The sequence below is a fragment of the Nycticebus coucang genome, chromosome 3 (genome assembly GCF_027406575.1).
Source record: "Nycticebus coucang isolate mNycCou1 chromosome 3, mNycCou1.pri, whole genome shotgun sequence".
In the NCBI taxonomy this organism is placed as follows: domain Eukaryota; kingdom Metazoa; phylum Chordata; class Mammalia; order Primates; family Lorisidae; genus Nycticebus; species Nycticebus coucang.
The window spans coordinates 39,070,955-39,095,225 of record NC_069782.1 but is presented as its reverse complement, the minus strand read 5'-3'; the positions used below and the strand labels follow the sequence as shown (position 1 = coordinate 39,095,225).

The following is a 24,271-nucleotide window of genomic DNA, read 5'->3' as shown; positions in this document are numbered from 1 at the left end:
CTCCTGCACTCAGGTCAGTCCACCCACCTCGGCCTCCTAGAGTGCTAGGATTATAGGTGTGAGCCACCACGCCTGGCCCAGAAGGATCTTTTGATAATAAACAGATAGCTGTTCTTGAAGCCCCCCTTTGACATCTGATTTGGACTTACCGTCTACTTGTCGTAAAAGTAGCTATTGTTCTTATTTTAAATTTCAAATTAACATGAGGGTACCAATTTTTAGGTTACATTTTTTTCATTTCTAAGATGGGGTTCAAGTTTAGTTAACCCCTTCACCCATGGGGCCTGTTTAACACCCTCACATTGTGTACGTTAGATGAGCTCCCGTCACTCATCTTCTCTCCTCCCCCCTTGCTAGACTATATTTGTGTTTCATCATTCATGTGAGCTCGTGGTTGTCTATTTATTGGTTTCATATTAGTCTTCGGCAAGATAGCAGCTGTTGTTCTTCATAGGAGTTATACTGGGAGCTGGCTTGCCATTGGTTTACCCATCTACTGAGAAGTGTTTGATGCAAAGCAAGTACTCAGGGTGAAGGTCAGGAAATAAGGATCGATTTACAAATTCAGTGACTTAATTCAACAAATATACAATGGCAGGTGGTATCTGCTTGTAGTGCCAGCTCTTTGGGAGATGAGAGACTGAAGTGGGAAGATCCCTTCATCCCAGGAGTTCAAGTCCAACCTGCAAAATACAACAAGATGATGTCTCTTAAAAATATATATATGTGGGTGGTGCCTGTGGCTCAAAGGAGTAGGGCACCGGCCCCATATACTGGATGTGGTGGGTTCAAACCTGGCCCTGGTCAAAAACTACAAAAAAGAAAAAAAAAAAAAAAGTCACCATTTTATATATATGTATATGTATATATATATATATATAATGGTGACCTCTCAGCAAAGTTAACAAGTTCAATTAATTTTCATCAGAGATGAATTCTGGAAGTAATAAAATAATAAAGAATAGTTTGGCATTATTTTTTCTGTTTTGAAGTTGTTATTTACTGTAAGGCTTTCTAGTCAGTAGAAAAGTTAACAAATGCAGACTGCTCCATGGAGCAATCCCTTCTGATCCAGACAGCTGTCCTGTATGCAGCACTAACTTAGCATCCACCAGGCGTCCTCAAACAACGGTCTGCGGGCCATGTGAGGCGGTGTGATTGTATTTGTTCCTGTTTTATTTTTTTACCAAAATAAGATATGTGCAGTGTACATAGGAATTTTTCATAGTTTTTTGTTTTTGTTTTTTTAAACTATAATCCGGCCCTCCAACTGTCTAAGGGACGGTGAACTGGCCCCCTGTTTAAAAAGTTTGAGGACCCCTGATTTCAGCAAAAATAGTTGTAAAAGAGATGGACCAAAGGGAATTTACTGAAACAGTTGTGCTCTTTTATTGTGCATTATTCTTTTAAAATGTGTGTGTGTGTTAATCAGTAAATTATAAGTGGAAGGGGACAAACGGCCTCCCCAGTGCTGGGACCCATGTCTGGAGACCCTGTGCAGTGTCAGGGCAGCACTAGAGCACCAGTTCAGAGATGCAGTTGTTTCGTAATTTTGCTGCTTATTCACTGTGAGATCTTAATTGAGAGTTTTTATTTTCGTTACTAAAAAGATGGGGGAAAGCACTTGTGAGATCACATGATACATATATAGAAGACTGGAAAGTTCTACACACACGTTAACAGTGTAATACTGTTTTACTTGCCCATCAGTCTTTCCTCCTCCCTTAGCCACTTTGGGAGTTCATATGGGATCACAAGATAAAGCGGGCTGGCGCAGCCTGAGCTGCCTTGGTTATAGGGGCAGTATTGATGTCATGTTGTCAGCACCCCTGTGACAAATGTAGCTTTTTATTCTGATGTGGAATTACTGTCCTATGACTTCCCTCCCTCAAAATTACTAATGCACTGTAATCAATGTAAAAGCAATGTTAGTCCCAGAAGAGTTGTTTGTGAGCATAATGAGGATAATGAGACTCGGGTTTTGTTTGAAAGTCAGGCATTTGGTTGAGTGTACTTCCTATCAAGATGATCGTTCCCAGCATATGGAGCCCATTAAGCGGTGTTGGAGCTGGAGTCACAGTTTAATGTGCTAACACTGCGTCTGTTTCTACCCTGTTAACACCTGGATCAGGTTAGAACTTATGTAGAAGTTTAAGATGTGGTGTAGTTAATTTCTAAAACAACTGTTGATCTTTTTATGTGTGAACCTCATGGTCTTTGGTATTCCAGATGAATCCATTGCCACTAGACCAGGCTTATACCTGTGTGTGCTTTAGTAATGGGGAATAAAAAACACATGGTGTCCCTTTACAAGTTTACTTTCACTTAAATTCTTTTTCAGGGTGACAATGATGTTGTTTTTGTTTTAATTTTAATTTTTGGGGGGAGATGAGTGGGAAGATGCCTTGTTGTACTTCTGTGAATTTTATCAACTATTCATTTTAAATGAATAGTTGATGGATGACTTTCCTTCCTATCTTGTGAAAACACACTCATATTCTCAGTCCGCACCATTTATGATGCCGTAAGTAAGTCCCTGATTCCTCTTGGGAGCTGTGAAGTGGATGGGCATTAAAAATTAAAGAAAGGTGATTCTGTTACTGAGTCTGTACTCCTTATCTCTGTGGTTAGCTAAAAGCAAAGCACCAGTTCAGTGGAGCTTTGAAAAATGACTTTTCCAAATGACCTACTGCCTTTTAAAGACAGCAGAGTTTGGAGTTCATTTTTATTTATTTATTTATTTATTATTTTTTTATTAAATCATAGCTGTGTACATTAATGCGATCATGGGGCACTGGTTTCATAGACCGTTTGACACATTTTCATCACACTGGTTAACATAGCCTTCCTGGCATTTTTTTTAGTTATTGTGTTAAGACATTTATATTCTGGGCGGCGCCTGTGGCTCAGTGAGTAGGGCACCGGCCCCATATGCCGAGGGTGGCGGGTTCGGACCCAGCCCCAGCCAAACTGCAACAGAAAAATAGCCAAGTGTTGTGGTGGGTACCTGTAGTCCCAGCTGCTCGGGAGGCTGAGGCAAGAGAATCGCTTCAGCCCAAGAGTTAGAGGTTGCTGGGAGCCTTGTGATGCCACGGCACTCTACCCGAGGGTGGTACCGTGAGACTGTCTCTACAAAAAAACAACAACAACAACAAAAAAAACATTTATAGTCTACATTTACTAAGTTTCACATACCCTTGTAAGATACACCACAGGTGTAATCATTTTTAAAGTAGTAAATGCCTTTGGAGAGTCGTAGTATAGTTTTATTCCCATTATAAAGATTGAACTTCTCCCCATCATGCCCTCAGAAAGGAAACCATTAGGAGACAGGACCAAGATAGCATTTGAGTATCCTGCTATCCTCCCCAAGGCAACTCTTAATTTTGTTCAGAATCTATCTATTGAAAGTCTATCTACTCTGACTGGAAGGACCATGGCAGAGTGCTTGAAATTGCCTTTTTTCACAGGGTCATCCCATTTCTGATCTTAAACTTTTCTGGGCTATATACCAGGCCATCACAAAGTATGGCCAATCTGCTGTCTACCTGTATAGGGCTGGCCTCTATGAAGAGTATAAAAGGGCACTTTTAAATACGTTAACATTTTTTATTTTAATTAGCAAAGATACAAGAGTTTTAACATATTGTTCTGTTGTTCAGAAGTGGTCATCTTTGAAAATGTAATAGATATATGACTGGAAATACCTGAACTAATTCTTTTCTTACTTCATGCAAGATAAAAACAGGCTTTGGGTTTTTAAAAAAAGGGTTCACAAAGCACATTATGGTTTCATTAGAACTGATGATCTTTAGTCAAGAAGATATATCAACCCCAGCTTCTTTGGTCACATGCAAGTTTTTTCCTTCTGATGAGGGATTCTGCTTCCCAGAATATTCTAATCAGGCTGTGAAAAATAAGTCCTGTGACTTTATTTTATGTTTTTTGGTGACCTTAATTAACCTGGCTGTCATCCATCCTGTAGCTTCAGTCTTATGCTCTTAGATTGGTGAATGGGCTTAACTTTTGATTAATACAAGCACAGTTTTACATGGGTACAGTGGCAGAGGCTCAAAGGTTCTAGAGCAGGTGTCCTCAAACTGTGGCCCACAGGCCACATGAAGCGGTGTGAATTGTATTTGTTCCCGTTTTGTTTTTTACTTCAAAATGAGATATGTGCAGTGTGCATAGGAATTTGTTCATATATTTTTTTTTTAAACTATACTCTGGCCCTCCGACGGTCTGAGGGACAGTGAATTGGCCCCCTGTTTAAAAAGTTTGAGGACACCTGTTGTAGAGAATATGCTAAGACAAAATATAAATGACCAGTAACTGAATGGTACATGTAGTAGTATTGACCAGCGCTTCAGAAGAAAGTGATCTTCAGTGGTATCCAGAAAGGTTAAGACAGGTGCATCACTATAACTGAAGCAGCCACTGGTTAAGCATCTACTATGTGTCAGGCACTGGAGTTTACCTCATTATCATATTTAATCTTCACCATGAATGGCAATTTGTAGATGAGGAAACTGACTCATACAGCTAGTAAGACCAAGTGGAATTATTTCAATCAAAATTTAGGCTAAGTCTAAAGTGTGAGTGTATGTGTGTAACACAATGTAAATTTTAGGAGTTGAATCAGATAAAGGATGTAGGTTTTCTTGTGGAGTGAAAAATTAGATCTGTTGTGCTTAGATTCCTCTGATTGACTACTACCTTCTACCTTTAAAGTTGGGTTCTTCTTTACTTTATGCCTTGGGAATTTATTTAATTAGCATTGCTCCTTGTGCGTCAATGGCGAGGGTGACAGAAATTGTTTATTGAAGGCCATGATGGTCAAGATAAGATAAAAATGGTCTCAAGATCCTAGTTTTGGGATCCCTAGCCCTGCTGAGGTTGGCTGTTACAGAAATCATAGAGTGCTAAAGAAAGGGCATTGCTCACCTCTCCCTGTGTCAAGAAAAGGGTCAAATTGGCTATCCATAAGATTCTATTGTTGATGGGACATGTTGGTGTTTCAGATTTCATGTTACCAACAAATTATGAAAGAGCTGAGAGTCTCACGTACCATTTAGCATATGCATATTAAATGCCTGCTATGTGATTTATTTAAACGGCTACAACACAGGAAGTGCCAGAGCTCCCTGAAATGTAATATTTTTTGGTTATTAAGGTTTGGTCAAGGAATGACATACAATTTAGGAACTACTACAGTTTATATTGAAGTGCTGACACATTTTAATGGTGGCATTTACTATCTCTTTTCTCATTCTTGGATGAAATATCTCTTGCCTTCCATGACAAATGAGAGGATTGCTGGTTTGTGGACCAAATGTTTGGGTACTTCATGTAGGCTCATCTGTGTTAGTTTTAAATTAAAGTCTTTTCCTCCTCGCCTGTTTTCCATCAGAGCTCATATATTCTTGTGTCCAAAAAGACTCTGATTTAGCTATGAGGCTGCCTTTAATGTAGGATGTCTGTGTATCTTGTCATCACAGACAGCCCTGGTGAAGCGTCCCATGTTTTGTGTATGTGTTGCTACATTATGTTTAAAGTCTGATCTTTCTCAGATGTGTGTGTATGTGTGTGTAGCTATTTTATAGCTGAAAAGGGATGCAGGCAGCAAAATTTCTGCCAAAATATGTTTTCTATTAAATCTTGTAATATGAAATTATAGGTTAGTTTTTGGCTTTCGTAAAGCTGCCTTTTTCACCCCTTACTGGGAGACAACTAACACCTTCCTTTGACTCACGTTTTCCAAGATTCCTGAGTGTTAAAAGAAGACTTTCTTCTCGAAATGCAAAAATTAAAAGAATATGGTACAAAAGTGTTTTTTACAGTTTTATTGAGTCTTGAGGGCAGATATATGGATTCCAGACAAAATGCAATAATAGACTATGATTTTACTTTCAAATCGTCGTGCAAACACTTCTCACAGGAGATTTATTGTACATGTGGAGGAACAGGCTGCTTTGAAGGTTAAATAGAATAGTTTGGTTTCAGGACCTTTCTGCCTCTCAGAGTGTGCCTTTCTTTAATTAACTTAACCCCTCCAGCTTCAGTTTCCTAGTTTAAAGTATCAATGAAGATAAAATAAGATAATGTGTGTGCTTGGTAAACGTCGTCAATCCCAGTGTAAATACAAAGCAGCATTCGTGTGGCACTGTGTTTAGTTAGCATTAACCCGCTGTGTATTAGCCTCATTGGTGTGATCAGAAGTTTTCCCCACCTTCTGATAGAGAATCCAGACAAATTCTGGCAGGACTGGAATAAAATACCTCTAAAACCCCTATTTATTTTCACTAAGCAATTCAACCCTTCATAAAAAACAGAGCATCATACGTGGTACATAATGGAGAAATATGGCTTGTGGGTGAAATGTAGATTCCCTGAAACTGAAAGATGAACAGTAGATAGTGTATATAATGAAAGTGACGTTCTCTATGGTAGAGTAGGGGTATCACTTTGCTAGGGCTGCCAGGACAGAATACTACAGGTTGTGTAGTGTAAAAAACAGAAACTTCCTCACAGTTCTGGAGGCTAGAAATCAACATCAGAGGTGAACGGATCTGGTTTCTCCTGAGGCCTCCCCGCTGCTGTGTCCTCCTGTGGTCTTCCCTGTACCTGCATCCCGGCTGCCGTTTTGAGCATGCACATTTCCCTGGACTTGGCACCCACTCACATTGGGTTAGGACCTACTCTCAAGGCCTCATTTTAACTTAATCCACTCTTTAAGGATCCTGTCTCCAAATATAGTCACATTCTGAGGTCTGGGGGCATAAGACTGCAACGTATGAATTTGGGACTGAGTGGCACAGTTCTCCCAACAGGGAGGAAAGGAGAGAAGGAGCTGAGACTTCAATTCTAATGTGTGGCGGCTCTGACCTTTATTGACCCAGTAGTCTCAAGATTGGAGAGCCTGATGAGGACTGAAGGAGGTCTGGGACATGTCACATTCTGTAAGATGTCACAGCATGATACAGATACAAGGTGGTATTCTAAGGGGAGTAACAGTGAGGGATATGCTGGCTACATGTGGAACATCTGGAGTAGGAAAGGGGAGGGATCCCTAGAAACATCTGGCTAAAATAAGCTTGTCTATTCTGTGCGGCTGAAAGGGAGGTGTGGCTCAAGAAAGGTGAATTGGTCGAGGCTCAATTCAGAGGAGACGGGGATGAGGTAAACAGACAAGCCAAACCTCTGGGTAATGGAACGTGAATGTCTTCCTACCCCCAACCACTTCTTTTCTTAGAGCCTGTTAGCTTCTGCTTTTAAAAACTTCCCCCCTCAAATTGCATGGTCTGGAGGTGTTCAGGCTGAGGACTCTTAGTGGATTCAAAAGCAGTCGCATAACCAGAGGGTAACTCTTCCTATCTACCTTAGGGGAAGATTGTGACCTGAAAGGAGCGAATTTTTTTTTTTAAAGTAATAATTGAGTAGTTGGGAAAATTACCATGTACTTTATATCTGTTCTGAAACTTGTACAGTGCATTATATATGAAAGCAAGTATTTTTAACTAAGTGAATTCTCAGCTTGGCATGCCTAGCTATTTAGAGAGCGCGTTTGTATAACCAAATCCTTAAGCACAGAGATTACATCTTTTATTCTGTAAAAGCACATAAAACAAGACCATGCACAGAATGGGTGTTCTTAGAATCTGACAGTTACTCTTACATTATTCTTAGAATCTGGTATCCCACGGAGCCCATTCATTTTTGAAAGCATTGAACTTCATGAAAAAAGGATATTTTGATATTCACTTCATATCTCAAACATATGTAATGCTTTTAATACAGAGAAACTATAAGGAACTACTTGTGTGTTGCAACATATCACAGATGTTCAAGACCTTATTGGGTGCGAAACAGCATTTTATGTAAAGATAGCTTCTGTAGGTATGAATTTATGAAAACCAACAAAATAGACTATAAATTATATAAACTAGTATACTAACATGGTTCACATACAGTACTTGATTTAACTTCAAAAAATGAGAAAGCCTGGTAGTGCCACTTCTAATGGTTACTAAATTCAAATCTAGAAAATTAGGGAAAAGTTATTTTTGTGAAACCCTTACATTGAGGATCTGATTCAGTGTTGTATGGTTAGGAGACGAAGTGTATTGAATTATTTTATGTCTGAATGGCCTAATACGGGTATAGTGACCAAATAATTATGTAGAAAATACTAATATTTCTCATCATGCAAATGTCAAGGCAGGGAGAAATGCTTCAAGTTGTTAAGGAGCTAATAATAAGGTAGAGGATTCTTTTAATCAGTGAAATTAAATATTTTCATGCTGTTCTGCTTTAATCTTGCAAAGTGCTTTTCATGTAAATTACATTTGAAAACTTTAGGTAACTAAAGTTTTAATTAATTTTTTTAAAATGATTATTAATTTGTTTCCAGGGTCAAAACTTTTTTTTTCCTTTGGTGTATCCTTCTATGGGATACATAGAAATGATGAAAATGATAGCACTGCTTTATATGGAGAACTAAAGATAACTTTAAAAATATTTAACCACTTTTCCACCTCATTTTTCTCCCAAGAGGAAAGAGTGGGCAAACTCTTGACTTCCTCACTCATGGAAGCTCTAGGAGAGTGAATCTCCAACAGTTTGGGGGGGGGGGGTGGTTATTTCAGCTACACCTGGGGTCATCTTTAAATCAGACATCCAGAGTTTTTCTTTTCTATTTTTTTGGAGGTGAGCTGGGATTGGAGTGGATTACTGTGAAGATGTAGCTCAGAAAACTACATTATTGTTTATTGGAAAAATTCCCAAAGGGATGGAGGAAGGATGTTCCTTCAGTTGCAAGGTTTTGCCTTCTTAGAACTTTCACAAAATAAGCAGCTACACGGGGCTCTGTCCCTCAGATATCTGGCAACAGGCTTTGTTACTGTGGCTTCTTTTCATTCAACATTTACATGGTAGTGGTTTATTAAGTACAAGTTGCTTACGCAGTCATCATTTCTGCCCTTGAATGGTTGGTTAACAACCATCAGGAGGGGATTGGGTGGCAGGTGTAAGGATAAAAGCAGGTCTAAAGCTAGTGCCTTCCATGGCCTCAGGGACCGGAAACCTGACATTGCTCCCAACAGCCCAGCAACTGGCCCTGAAACTTACTTGCCTACCTTAGATCTCTGTGGAAATCTGAAATACATTTGTTCATCTCCAAAGATAAGCAGACTGTAGATGTCATAGTATTTTCTCCCGTCTTCTACTCTGTTAGTCATATATCTGTATATTACTGAAGCTTTCTAAATATGATGGCTTATTACTAAAGTGGGACTGTAATGAAGGGGTTATAGGTTAAGTGTCAAATGAGTGCCAAAGACATTAGGGTAAGCCAGTTGACCTGATGGTTTTTCGAAGTTAACTATCATTGAGTGAGCAGAGGTTAGTGCCCAAAGTGAGTGAACTACTTTTCGATGAAAGCGATAATTCCCTACATACTCAAAACAATGTAGAATTCTGCCAAAAGATGAAGGCAGCTTATCAGTTACCCATCACTTCTAATTAGAATTTAGTTCATCAAGCATATATTGAATGCCTAGTGTGTGCCAGACTCACAGAGATAACTAAGATGCTTTTTCTGTTTCTAAGAACTTAATAGTGCACTGGAGTAATGCATTCCAAGGTAATAAATGAATCAAACCTGAAGATTACTGGGGAGGTTCTTGTCCAGCCAGATTGCTCTGCATTCCACGAAGGACAGTAGTAACTGACTGCAATGAGTTATTCCTGCTGCTCCATCCCTCAAACTTCAACTCAGCAAACTAACCTATTATATTTTCAGATCCCAAATTTACCATATTCTCTATTGCCCCATGTTCTTTGAAAACATTGACTGTTGGTCTGGAAACATCTCCATAACTCCCCATTCCTTAAGTTAACTCTTTACACATACTAAGGTTGCTTCTGCAGTCTTTTCCCTTTTTATTATTTTTATTTCAGGTTAATGTGAGGGTACAACCAGGTCAAAATATTTGAATTTGTTAGGTACAGTTCTTATAGTTAGATCTCACACTCCAAAAGTGTGCTAAACACCCCCACACCATGCCCATTCAGTGGGAGCACACCCCTTCTCCTCCACTTCCTCAACCCCTTTACCCCAACTTGAAATGAGTTTTTCTCCTATGTGGGCATGTATTATATCATCTACTGGCTTCATATTAGCAATTATCCAGTGTATTCAATACTAATATGAAAGCTTTTCCATTCTAAGATGTTAGGGGTCTGTCTTTGTTTTCTCCCGCAGCAGACAAGATTTCCGTTAGAGTAGTATTTACGTCGTGCAGTGGAATTCACTGTACACTTATTTGCCTCTTCTAGGCTGAATGTTTCTCAGTGTCAGGGAATCTATTTTGTTCGCCATTCTATTTGCAGGGCCTCGCTCGTTATTGAGTGAATGTATAGTTAAGTGGTGAATAATTTTCTTACAACAGAATCGCTCCATTTTATTGGGACAATGATGTTTCAATAGGGATGGAAGAGGTACTATTAAAATCACCTGTGCTGTTCACAAAGCATACATTTCTTCCTAGTCCTGAAATATCTCTCACCTATCCCATTTGAGAGATCCCTGTTTGTAGTAAGCAGTCAGTGTTAATGGGGATATGTCAGTACTCAAGGTCAAAATCAAACACAGTGTATAAAAATAAGTAGGAAGGGCTTGGGACTGGGCGGTGGCTTTACAAGTGAGCGTCAGGGGGCTGACGCATATTCAGAAAGATGTAATGGTTGAAGGACAGCAATCCAGGCAGAGGGAGGGGAGAAATGGTTTGAGCCTGGCACAGAGGCTGGGAAGTATGGCTGACATTTGCTCCATAGGAAAGTGTAATGAGAGATTAGTTTTGAGGTCACAAAGGGGAAGGCCATGAATGCTGAGCTGGGAGGGTGTTTATTATGTTAAGAGGGCATGTTGAGGAACTTTTGTAGAGGGCAGAGGTAGTGGAGGAGTTGTATTTCAGGAAGTTTTTCTATCCATAGCATGCATAATGGATCAAAGTAGGAACGAAGGGAGGCGAGGATAGCTGTTTCAGTTTAACAATATTTATTATGTGCCTTAGATGTATTAGGCACCTGGAGAAAAGATATAATTCCTTTCCTAAGGGAATCTGTAGCCTAATGAAGCAAGGAGAAAAATGATAAGGCTATTTCAGTAAGCATGCTAAGCAGTACAGGCAGACAATAATGTAGGCCCAAAGAAAGTAGGAAAAAAGGAAAGGAGAGGCAGATTCAAGGTCGTGAGTTGGATTTTATCATGTCCTGGATGGCTTTAAAATGTCCTCAACCAACTTAAAAATAGTTGTAGAAACAAAGAGAGGAGGAGCCCTCATGTACAAACTCAGTACTCAATGAGGAGTTTGTATGAGACGGGGATAGTTGTGGGGAAAATAAGTTTATACTTAGACTCACCAAGGTTAAGGAACTGCAAGGGCACTGACAAGGGTGCATAGTAACTACATAGTCCCGTGTTACTGGGCACTCTTTTGGTTGCAGATGTCAGAATAGCACTTCAACCTAGCTTATGACTGGGAGGTATCTGTTGCCTTCTCGAACAGTGTAGTGTCAGCTTTAGGCCTGACGGGTCCAACATGGGTTCTTGTGTGTTGGCTTCACCAACAGGCAGAAAACAGTGCCCCTGGTGTTAGCAGAGGAACCAGGACTCCGTTACTCTCTCCCATTCAGATGTGGATGTCGGCTGGACAGGCAGAAGTGTAGATCGTGAGGAGTGCCTGGAATAGGACAGATAGAGACGTCAGCCTGGCAGTTGCTGAAGAGGATGACCTCAGAGGTCAAAGTTGTAGAGAGGAAGGAGGTCAGGGGACAGAACCAGGAGAGAGACATTCACATTTGGGAGGACAAATGGATGAAAGCGATCCAAGCCAAGGAGGGTTGGAAAGATGTAGTCAGAGCAGAAGAGCAATGAGCTAAAGACTAAAGGTCCCACGTCATAAGTACTTAATATCTTGTTTTCAGAGTCATTCAATCTTAAAGGCACTTTAGGTGAAATATTTGTAACCGTGATCCATAGGTTTTTGGAGCTTATAGACATGATGAAAATTGCCGTCTGTGCTTTGGCCAGCATCGGTTGTTTGGAGGTGATGGCAGTGATGGAAGCTGCCATGTTACAGGTATAGCATATTTAAATGTACTTTTCAGTGCCTAACTCATTTATTTACTCCTCACAATGATCCTATAGAGTACAGTGATGTATATTTTACAAAAGAGGAAACTGAGGTACATTGAGGTAAAATAACCGTGTCCACCGTCTCACAACCTGGATGTAGCCAGTTTGCTCCAGAATCAGTCTACTTAACTGGCATCTTCCACTGCATGGCCTGAGTGTACATAGGCACGTCTGGGTAGCACGGAAGCAGAGCTAATAAACAAAGGCCTTTATTTTTTCTTGCAAAATATATTTTAACTCATCATTAAACAATTTTGGTTTTGCTTTATTATGAGTTTGGCCTTTACTTATTTTCAAGTAGAATAATCAGAAGTGTCAGAACCATGTGCCATTTGATGTTGGAAGAATCCAAGCATCATTCCTGCTCTGGAGGACTGATGGTCATCATTTATGTGGGTATGTGTGACCGAAAAGTTCAATAGACAAAAAATAGCAGTGAGAGAAGCACCAGGCTAGTTTGAGTGGCATTATCACATCATTCTTCAGTGTTAATAGTGTTGGCCTTTGTCAACATTTTCTAAAGGAGAAATAATAAGGCAGCAAAAACAAAGAGCCAGAAATGAACAAACCTGAAAACAGGTTAAGACCTCTTGGAAGACCTGAGTCCTGTGTGCTCTAGGGAATTCTTCCTACGATCGCTCCTTTCTCCCTTCTCATGCTCTGATTTCCTCCATCTTTCTCAGGGTGGAAAGTTTCCAAATTCCTTGGTGTCTTTCTGAATTTTCAACAGTAATTCACAGAAGCAACTTCAGACTATATTCAGTGTGGAATTTTGTTTTGAGTTGAGAAACGGCAACTATTTGTTTTTGATCCATTTGCATTTTCTTTTATGAATCCATCTATCATGCAGAGTGTTGAATGATTGACTTTGCTTCTGCCGGCAAAATGAGATTACTCAGATTCCATTAAGACTCTTTTGGTCTCTATCTTTCTTAATACGATGTGGAGGTGGCATAATGCATGTCTTATCACTGACTTGCATGTGTGACATGACTCATATGAAAACCCAGTACAATTTAGTCTTATTCCACATTCTTTTGCCATAAACACTGGTTAAATAAAAACCTGCTTAAGCAGATAACACCCATCCAGAGACTTTTATTATATTAACTAAAGTTTCCCTGGGTGTATAGCATGTTTTGCACATGGCTGAGGTATTTCCTTGCTCTTCCATTTTTATTTTACTAACACTGCCCTTTAAGTTATTTTTCCTACCATGTCTATCTAGGAGCGAGTTTTATAGTTTTTTCACATAGTAAAATTATGAAATTTGTTAATGTTGTCTTAAAACTCCCATTTTTTGAGAGTTGGGCGTAGTATATCTTGTGGCTGCTGCAGGTTACATGGCTTATTGCTAGGAAGATAAATTCTAGCAGCTTTAAACAGATTTTTAAAAGTATATAATTTGCCTCAAAAAGGCTTCCGAGAGTTGGATATGCCGCTGAGCCAAAAGCACATTGAAAACCTGGTTTGGGGAAAATGGTTCTCCATCCTTTAAATATCTGCTACTGAATGGGTGAATGACTGTTCTAAACAAAATGTACTGTCCAACTTTCATCATTGCTTGGACAATGCCTTGTCCCAGAATGCTCTGCTTCGAGGTCTCCACTGCCCTCACTTTGGTACGAGGGTTTCTGCCTGGGTATTAGCGAGATTCCCATCAATATCTAGGCTAATGTCTAGTCAAAGCCCCTTGGGTTTTGTTGTGAATTGCTCGAAATCAGCTATCTCTGACAACACTGTTTGGCAGTTTTTCATATGTCTTTTAAATTTTAATTATAACCTATCAAGTCTTGAGCAATTATTTCTGGGTTAGAATCTTGATGAATGTCATATCAAGGTGTTTTAATTTAATAGATCCAGAATAACATCTGGTTCTAATATTTTAAAAGCCAATTTATATGGAAATTCATTTGATACAGTCAATACACGGAGACTGGAAAATTCAAAATCAAAATGGAAAATCGATTCATCGTGATGGAGCAGGTCTTCTGTTAACAAAGGATTAGGTTTGATTGCCAGGATTTAACACTCCAAATATCACAGTTAAGAAAGAAATAGCAATTTATTTTTCTTTTTTTTTTTTTTTTTTTTTTTTTGTAGAGACAGAGTCTCACTGTACCGCCCTCGGGTAGAGTGCCGTGGCATCACACGGCTCACAGCAACCTCTAACTCTTGGGCTTACATGATTCTCTTGCCTCAGCCTCCCGAGCAGCTGGGACTACAGGCGCCCGCCACAACGCCCGGCTATTTTTTTTGTTGTTGTTGCAGTTTGGCAGGGGCTGGGTTTGAACCCGCCACCCTCAGCATATGGGGCCGGCGCCCTACTCACTGAGCCACAGGTGTCACCCAGCAATTTATTTTTCATACTCAAGAAATGAGGAGTAGTTTGTCCAAAGCTGGTGTGGTCTACTGTGCCAGGGACTCAATTTCTTTCAGAGTTATTGCTCTAGTGTTATGTATGATTTCTGTTCCTGAGAACACCTTATGGGCCAAGATGGCTGCTGGAGTTCCAGCCATTACTTCTGTGCTCCACCCAGCAGGAAGGAGGTGGGTAGCAGTGAAGAGGAAGAAGGCTTAGCTTTTGCTTTCTTTTAAGGACACTTCCTGAGAGTAGTAGATAAAAATTATTTACACAATTGTATTTGGCATCAAGGGAAAATAAGTAACTTTTTTTTTCTAGATGCCCATATATCCAGTTAATAATGAAAGTTCTATTTGATATTGAAAAGGGGGGGAATTCTAAATGCATTTCACTAATTTTTGGTATTATCCAAATTTCTAAAGTAAGCTGATATAAAATATTAAGAAAAATAAGTTCTATAGTTTTCATAGTTAAAAAAGGGGGGAGATTAGATACTGGGAAAGGAAATCATTACCATTTAGAGTAAATTTCAAGACTTAATTTTAACAGATCTTTTGCCTTCTTATTTAATGTCTAGAAAAGTCAACTAGTTCTCCTAAGTAGGTATTATATGTAAAAGGACTAGCACGGTGTTTGGCACATAGTATCTAACAGTACATGATCAATTTGTTTTGATTCTAACCCCCAACAACATTTAACTTCATAGTTCAAGCAGACTTTAATAAGGGACTTTTTGTAGATCATACCCCAGTTTTTGCACAACAGCAGCAGCAGCAGAGGCAGGACAGAGGTATCATTTGCACCAGGATGCCCAGAATACTCCTGTACCTGCAAAGCAGTGTTCTGCTTTTCTATATAGAAGATAAATGAACAATTACAAGTGTTTAAGTGATTTCAAGCTAAAACTGTTATTGCAGAAACTGAAGCTTGGAGAAGTTAATTGAGAAGTAATTTAGAGAAGCAGCTGAAACTCACAGCCCAGGCATTTGATCCCAACTAGAATACTGACGGTGCGTTTTTCATTGGTCACATCGTCTTGGATGGGTTCCTTGATCTGCTTGAGTCTCCGTGGCAGGTTCTTGCTTTTGCAGGCAGACAGTAAATGAGAGATCTGGACTCAGGATTATTTCCTCTCAATCCAGGGCTTTTGTAAACCACTTTTAGGTAATACGTGTGCTTATACGACGTTCCTCCGATTGAAACAGCCTCACAGCAGAAGGCAGAACTGGTAGAGGGACTAGAGGTGGATGGCATTAGAACATGCCACCACGGAGTCTTCACACAAATCCTCACAGTGCCTTAAAAAGCCTGAATCAGATGGGCAAGAGATTTCTAGTTCTAGAACTTGTCATTCCTTCTTCCTCCTAGCTCATGCCTCTTCTGTGTTCTCTAAGTACAGAGATAGGTAGACCAGCGGTATAGACGACTCCGGATACTGCCCTGTTTTCTGGGATGAGTATAATGGCAGAGGGCGGGGATCTTTCAAACTAAATCATTTACACATCACATTCAACACTTACTCCTACCCACATATCCCAATACTATTGGTTCCTTAATATTTATTTTTACATGGACTTTTAAAGTTTTTAACAGTTTTTTTCTGAGCAGGTGTCTATGAAATCCAGCTTTAATGTGAAAATTACATTTTCTTCCACATATATATCAAAATAAATATAACTATTAAAATTTTTACAGGGTATGTCTGTCTTTTCACATGCCCCCAGAGACAGGTGGATGGCATTTTGGGAAGCTCAGAATAGTGGAAGGAAGTTCTGTGCTACTCAGCTTGTAATGCTGAACTGGTTATTAATTAATCTCTCAACCCTAACTTCTCGGTGCCTGAGAGGAGTGGTTAATAATATCTACCTCATCCGAGATGTTCTCAGGATGAAATGAGAAGGTATAACTAGGGAGACCAGAATGGTGGTTGGTGGCCTAACAAGTGCTCAGTAAATGTTAGGTCCTTTCTTCTTGAACTCTCTTTGGAAATATCAAGCATGCAAACTAGAAATATTAATTCTCAAAAGCAGGAGACAAGGCCGGGTGCAGTGGCTCTCACCTGTAATCTGTATCCTTTGGGAGGCTAAGGCCGGTGGCTCGCCTGAGCTCAGGAGTTCGAGACCAGCCTGAGCAAGAGTGAGACCCAATCTCTACTAAGGTAGAAAAATTAGCAGGGCATTGTGGCGGGCATCTGTAGTCCCAGCCTCTGGAGGCTGAGGCAAGAGGATTGCTTGAGCCCAGGAGTTTGAAGTTGCTGTGAGCTATGATGACAACCAGGCAGAACTCTACAAAGGCCGGTGGAGTGAGACCACCTCAAAAAAAAAAGAGGGGGCAGGAGGCAATTTGTGTAGATGATAGTAAGTCCTGTGAGAGCTCAGAAGTGGGAGAGAGGCTGAAGTTACTAGAAGGAAGAAGGGAGACATTGAGTGGATGGAGAGCTATCCTTCCAGCCTCTCCATCTCTCTTGGCCCTGGCTACTCAACATGTGGTCCAAGGCAGAACATCACCTGGGAGCTTGTTAGAAATGTGGATTCTCTAGTTTCCCCCCAGGGCTGTGCAATCAGAGGTTGCCTTTTAACAAGAACCTTAAGTGATTTGTATCTATAAGAATCACTGCTATACACACTGGTATTCTTTCTAAAACTTATTTCAAGTAGGGGGCTCCTCCTGGCTTTAAGTGTGTTTCCTTGCACCAGTATCACCTGGGCCTTCCTGCTCAGAAATGCAGATTTTCCAGCCTCACATCATCCTGGTCCTGGAATGTCCATTTTTAGGCAGTATGTCACATGATTTTCAGGGCACTTATTTGGCAATTGCTTTTCTAAGCCTTAAACCAAATGATGGAAACTCTGCCTTTATTCTTCAAAGATGTTTGCATTCCAACAAGGACAAAGGTTTTTAAGGATATGAAAGACAGCCTTCCTTGTGGTGTTAGCATTGAGGGGAGGACCTGAATTCAACCTGTATGTGCTCAGAGTCCCATCACAAGACCACATAATAACAAAGCTTCCCAGGAAGGTGATATCTTAGTGAAGTCATCTTTTTTTTTTTTCTTTTTGTATTTTACATTTGATTTTTTTGTAACATTTTGTTTTTTAGCCGTGCTATCAAGACTAATCAGGATCTTCTCCCAGAAACTCCATGGACACATATTTTCTACAATGATTTTTGGGGGACTCTTCTAACCCACAGTGGCAGCCACAAGTCCTACCGGCCACTCTGCACGCTCTCTTTCCGCCTGAACCACGCCATTGGAGGGCTGAATCCCTGGAGCTACCATCTCGTCAATGTTTTACTGCACGCGGCCGTCACTGGGGTCTTCACAAGCTTCTCTAAGACCCTCCTTGGCGATGGATACTGGACCTTCCTGGCCGGCCTCATGTTTGCCTCGCATCCCATTCACACAGAGGCAGTGGCTGGAATCGTGGGACGAGCCGACGTTGGGGCCGGTCTCTTCTTTCTCCTCTCTTTGATTTGCTACATTAAACACTGTTCAACCAGAGGCTACTCGGCCACGACTTGGGGCTGGTTCCTGGGGACAGGACTGTGCGCCGGATGCAGCATGTTGTGGAAGGAACAAGGAGTGACTGTTCTTGCCGTCTCAGCAGTTTATGATGTCTTTGTCTTTCACAGGCTGAAAATGAAACAGATCTTACCTGCCATTTACAAAGTAAGTGATTGTTGGCTCTTGAACATTGGATTACTGAGTAACCTACTTGCTTGGTCCTTTGCCACCATTTAAAAAGCAAATTTGTTCCTCTTCAAGCAGAATTTAAAATAAGTTCCTTTTTGATCTCAGTAAGTGGAAGTGTCCCTCTTGACCTTTCTCTACTAAGCAGGGTTTCAGTCACTGAATGTTTTATTTCTCAGATTTCTTACTTTTAGGGTTTCAGAGGTGGTGAAAGAATCATTCTGCCTTGTAAAAAATTAGCATCTTTACTTTTGAATCGTCTGTGCCCAAATTCTGTATAAGTCAACAATTTACCTTTAACGTGTATTTGTAAAGTTCACACAGCTGATAATAGCATTAGATGCTAGAAGACTATTCCATGGAGGGGAAATTCTCTGCCGTTTGTTAATATTACTCTTCCTGAGTTCACCTTGGAAAAAAACCCTTTTCTGCAGTGCACTGGAAGTCAAATTCTTAAACAATGAATCATATTCACTTTTTCTTGTCGTAGTATAAGAATGGAAGAGTCAAAATAAAAAGTGGTTATTAAGTTTTGCCCAGAGGCTAACTGAGACCTTTGCCTCTGGGCTTAATATTTGTTCTTCTATATTCCCTTAGTGGTTTCCAAGGCAGTGTTGTTTGAAGGTCACAGAAGAATTTTAGGATCCCCCTATTCTTAAAGAAGACTGAGCAGTTTTGTGCTAGAATATTAAGGAAGACACGGGGAAGACAGGGTGCCTTGAGAAACTTAACTAATACTCACCCTTCCTTTGAGTTTAATTCAAAGAGGTCACAGACCTTGGCTGGCTTTGTTTTAGGCAAGTTCCCACTTTATTTATTTATTTTTTTTGAGACGAGGAAGGAATTAAGGTTTTGGATACCAGATGTGGGGACGCTGTCAAGTTTTCCTAGTTTTGACAGCTCTTTCCCTCATCAATTAACAATTTTATTTGAAATTGGACTGGGAATAAATTGAAGAAAAATCGAGAGAAATAGAAAGCAAACGTTTTTAAAAATTGCTTTTTTCCCCTTCCACTTAGTAGGCAGAGTAATCATTGCTGTGCTTTTGCTTGATAGGAAGCCTAACCTTTTTTCTGCTAAGAACTGAAGTATCAAGGGCTTAATGAAGTTCTTTTGCGATTTCAATTAAATGTTGAAACTTTCGAAGAAAACTCTGTTTAGAATTTGATGCTTGAAAACATATGGTTTGAAAGTCAAGCTCTTAAGTTTCAAATCAGTTTTAATTATTTCAAGGAAATTTGGAGAGAGTAAAGAGTAAATTGTTTTCTTCTAAAACAATGTCATCAGCAGTGACAGACTTTCATGTTTTACTGGATAGAATAACTATAATTCCATAATCTCCGTGAGTCTTTGTCCTTTGGAGGTTGTGTTCTGTTTGAGGACATAGGTTCAGGGGCCATGGCAGGACCTCCTTTTGGTAACTCGTGAAACATTATGGTTTCTTATACAGAATTTCCATTTTCCCATCTTAAGAATTAGGACATTATTTTGATATGTCAATTCAGGCCCTTGCTTTCAAAGTTCTTTTCTAAGAACATTTTCAGTTTTCTAAGCTTATTTTCAAGGGCAGAGTTGCTTATTATGGAGCTCCTTGTTTAACTGTGTTCTATATACAATACTTAAAGTCTAATTTTTTATTATATCTGAAGTTAAAACTTACCTGGGTATCCTGTATTTTACCTGGCAACCTTACGTATGTAACAACTTCTTAAGAAAATAAGAAATGGCACTAGCAAAGGAATTCTTAGTGGTAGAGTGTGAAGTCCTCTGTGCTTATGAGAAAGAATTTAATACTGTTGAAAGTTGGGTTCTGAGATGTTTTTTAAATGGATACTTGCCCAGACTCTCCTGGCAACCACTCCTTACAGGGCTCAGCAGCAGCAAAGATGGTAGTTGGGGGAAAGGTCCTTCATCTGATAGTTGCTGTCTCATCTTGGCTCTGTGTGTCAATGGTTAAGTTTGGGGCCAGGGAGCTTAATGAAGACATTGGCATTAACAGACCATAGATTTGTATTGCCATTCACCTTACTTCCAACTGAAACAGAGAGAGCTAGAAAGGTACAAGTTACTCAGAAATTGGTAGAATCACTAGTGATCTCTTTATTACACTCTGAAAGAAAGCGTGAATTAGAACAAATACATGTGAAGTTAAATTACTAACATGGAGTAGTAGTTTAACTCACTGGGACTAGTTCTAATTCCCTTTCTTCATCTAAATATGGAGGTAGTTATTATTCTGGTAAGAGGATTGTATGAAATTATGGGGTGTTTAATGTGAGCTGGAGTGCCCAGTATGTGGACAGTGCCTAGTACATATTCGTTGAAGGGAAAGAACAAATATTGATGGAAAGTGCAATTTTTTTGCTTTAAGATAAACTTCTAGTTGTTTTAGTTCATACTGTGGTTTGACAGCTTTGAAATAAGGGCTGCTTAAGAATTGACTAAAGCTGAAGTAAGCAGATCTAAGCCCAAACTTTCATTTAGAATCTCATGATGGTGAAGCTCATAAATACTGGCATAGATTGCATATGGAAATTATGGAAAACTCTGTATTCCATGCATAAGATATATAGATTTCTATGCCTGTGGTGAGTTAGAGGAGATTCTTTCTGAAGAAAGAAAGGTCCTTTTTAACCTTAAAAAAATAACTATCTTCAATGTCTTACCTGTTAACTCTGCGTCATAGTTATCAAGGCTTGCTAGGTAAAATAAACTTTATTCTCCTATTGAAATAGAACCTATATATAAACAGAAACCTCCAGCTCACAAATGTTGAACTCTGTTATTTGAATTAGAGAACCAGTCAAATATGTAAAATCTATATATTTAAATATTTAAAACCATGTAAATGCCAGTCTAAAGCTCGAAATGGTTAGGACCAGAGGGACAAGTGTCTCTATTTTTATACTTTGGTCAGTAATGTTTTCATCATACCAGTCACACTCAACCTCTTTCTTCAGTGCGTCAGTGGTTTGGGTTCTGTAAATCTTATTTGAATCAGACCCTGACCCCCAAACCCACATGTCTACCAGGGCCTTGCCCAATGGACAGGGTGAATTGGAGGTCCTGTCTACTACTGTTATCTCCATTCTATTAGTGCACTGAGAAAATGCAGGTTTCCATCTGGTAGAACTTAAGATTTTTTAAGACAAATCTGAATTTTTCTGTGTATATATATCACAAACACACACACATATATTTTTTATGTTGATTATGCTAATTAAAAACAAAAACCTCATTGGGCCAGGCAAGATCTTTGAACTGGCTAACTTTGCCCATAAGACTGCATATGATGCACATAGTCATATTATATAGTCAAGCTTTGGCAGTTTTGCAGAAGTTGGCCAGGCGTGGTGGATCATGCCTATAATCCTAGCACTCTGGGAGCTGGAGGCAGGAGAATCACTTGAGGTCATGAGTTTGAGACAAGCCTGAGTAAAGCAAGACCCCTATTTCTACTAAAAATTAGCTTAGCATGGTGGCCCACATGTGTAATCCTTGCTACTTGGGAGGCTGGGGCAGGAGGATCACTTGAACCCAGGAGTTTGAGGTTGCTGTGAGCTGGGCTGGGACCACACAGGACTCTAGACTGCGCAACAGAGTGAGACTCTGTCTCAAAACAAACAGAAACAAAAATGAAGAAGAAAAAACAAATGTAGAATTTATATTTTTCTTTGATAAAGTGAATGGGAAATAGTAAGTACCTAGCATATAGTAGATATTTCATATTTAAATGAACAGTATTCACAGTTGCTAGGACAGTTCATAGCGTGCTAAAAGTGTTAACATGTATAACTTATTTAGCAGCCATTTATTGAGAGGAGGAATATGACTTAGGAAATAATATGATTCCTGATAAACTATAATTCTGTCACTAGTAAGATTTGTCAGAAAACACTAAATATAAAATCTTCAGAAATATGTATATGTATGAATAAAAATCAGTGTTTTAAAATAGTTCTTTTCCCAGGTTTCAGTTTCGTGGGTTACCTGCTTTATGCTTGGCCTCTAGCATACCATCTGCTGCGGAGATACTTAGTAAATTATTGAATTCACACTCACTTAAGATGTACCTTTTAAAGTACACGGCTGAAACGTTTAAAGTAAGATCTGTTCTCTCCCCTTTATACGAGGAGAATTTCATTCCTGGGTTAGCAGGGTCTGGAAGGCAGGATTGGAAGACATGCCTGTCAGAAAAATAAATTTTCTTGATCTCTGACCAAATAATTATTTTAAACGTTCCTTAGATTACTTTCACTCACTTAGTTTTATGTGGTCAAAAAAAGAGGTGGGAGGAGCCTAGAAATACACTTAAACTAGCCTTACAAATAAATACTGGACTTTTATCTCCCCACAAATTTTTTTACAAGCTCCCATGACCCCAGGAGGTACATGGGTAATAAAATCAGTAAAAGCAACATTTTTCTTACCCGACATCAGTTGCTGCTTGCCTAGCGGCCATTTTTTTGTGCTTATTTAACATCTGTTAACTGTTTTAATGTGGAAACATCTTTTCTCTCTTTATTAACCTCATAAACGCTTTTTCAGTTACAGGTGGAAAAAAAAATCTGAAAAGTCAACATAGCAAGTCTAACAATTGCCCAAGATAATTTGGAAAAATGAAACCCTTTCAGTTTGATCTTTTCAACATTTTTCTAGATGTGACTACCTTTGTTCTTTCTTTTGCTACACTTGCTACCAAGATGTGCATTATCTGGGTATACTTTTCTTAATTTTTTGTCTGTTTTTTTATTTTCTTATTTATTTATTAAATCATAGCTGTGTACATTAATGCAATCATGAGGTACAATATGCTGGTTTTAGATACAATCTGAAATATTTTCATCACACTGGTTAACATAGCTTTCACGGCACCCTCTTAGTTATTGTGTTAAGACATTTTTATTCTACATTTAGTAAATTTCACATGTACCCTTGTAAGATGCACGTAGATAAGCTTATTTTATCATAATAGGGGGCATTGTCACATTTGAAAAAAATGAGTCATCTGGGCGGCGCCTGTGGCTCAAGGAGTAGGGCGCCGGTCCCATATGCCAGAGGTGGCAGGTTCAAACCCAGCCCCGGCCAAAAACCAAAAAAAAAAAAAAAAAAAAAAGAGTCATCTTTTTCTAGACATACAATTTTTTTTTTTTTTTTTTTTTTTAAAGCTAAGCAGGGTGTGAATGATGGAAAGTGCTCCTGGTGAGTGAAGTTTACTTTTGTCTTGGATATTGCATAAGCCTTATTCTATATTTAGGTGTAGCGATCAGACCAAATGGGCCAAACCTCAAATTTTCAAATCACTTACAGAGTTTATCCTGAGAATGAATTCCGAGGGTGGCAGTTTACGTTTTGTTAAGGTTTTCTTTACATCACTGTGTGCACTCTAAAGAAATTCACTGTGGTATTAGTGCACTTCTATTTTTGTGTCACTTTTTGGATAGAAGATCCTGAGAAGGGAGACCCTTAGCCTGCAGGTATTTGCCTATCAAATCCACACATGCTCTTGTATTTGAGCTGCTGGGGATGGTATTGATGGACTCATTGTCATTCGTGGCTTTGCCCCTTTATTAACTAGCTTGCGGCTCATTTTGATTTCAATGGATGAAATACGGCATATTTGCTGTTTTTGATTGTTTTCCATCAGTGTCTGTACCCCTCTCCTCGAGGCAGTATTCCTACTTCATGACTTTCATTTCCTTTATTTGCTTTATCCTTGACTTCATGACGATCCAGATATAGCAAAATACTCTGATTCTGATCACAGTATCTCCTAGCTTTATTGAAACTGTAGGGCTGTTTGTCATGCACTTACAAATGAATTTGGGTTTCCTCCCAGTAAACTTGTTGCGTTTAATATTCATGACCTGTAGTACTGTGAAACTTTGAGCAGCTGCCAACGTTGCTAACCAGATAATACCACAAGGTTAAGGCTCAAGAATATTGTACAATTCAGAGAGTCAAAGATAAATCAAGTATTTTATTCCTGTAGGTTGGTGCCTTTTTTTCCAGCTGATTG

General features: G+C 39.4%; 1 protein-coding gene across 3 annotated transcripts in view; it reads left to right on the top strand.

Annotated features, from left to right (window-relative positions):
* The window catches only part of TMTC2 (transmembrane O-mannosyltransferase targeting cadherins 2), a 474,733-nt gene that overhangs the window by 173,607 nt on the left and 276,855 nt on the right, over nucleotides 1-24,271 (top strand). For 2 of the 3 annotated variants that reach the window (XM_053585171.1, XM_053585172.1), the window contains exon 2: nucleotides 17,661-18,231. In XM_053585171.1, the coding sequence (XP_053441146.1) occupies nucleotides 17,661-18,231 (571 nt within the window). Of the gene's footprint in view, nucleotides 1-12,506; nucleotides 12,593-17,660; nucleotides 18,232-24,271 lie in introns of those variants that run through there. The other variant, XM_053585173.1, reaches the window with a different exon arrangement.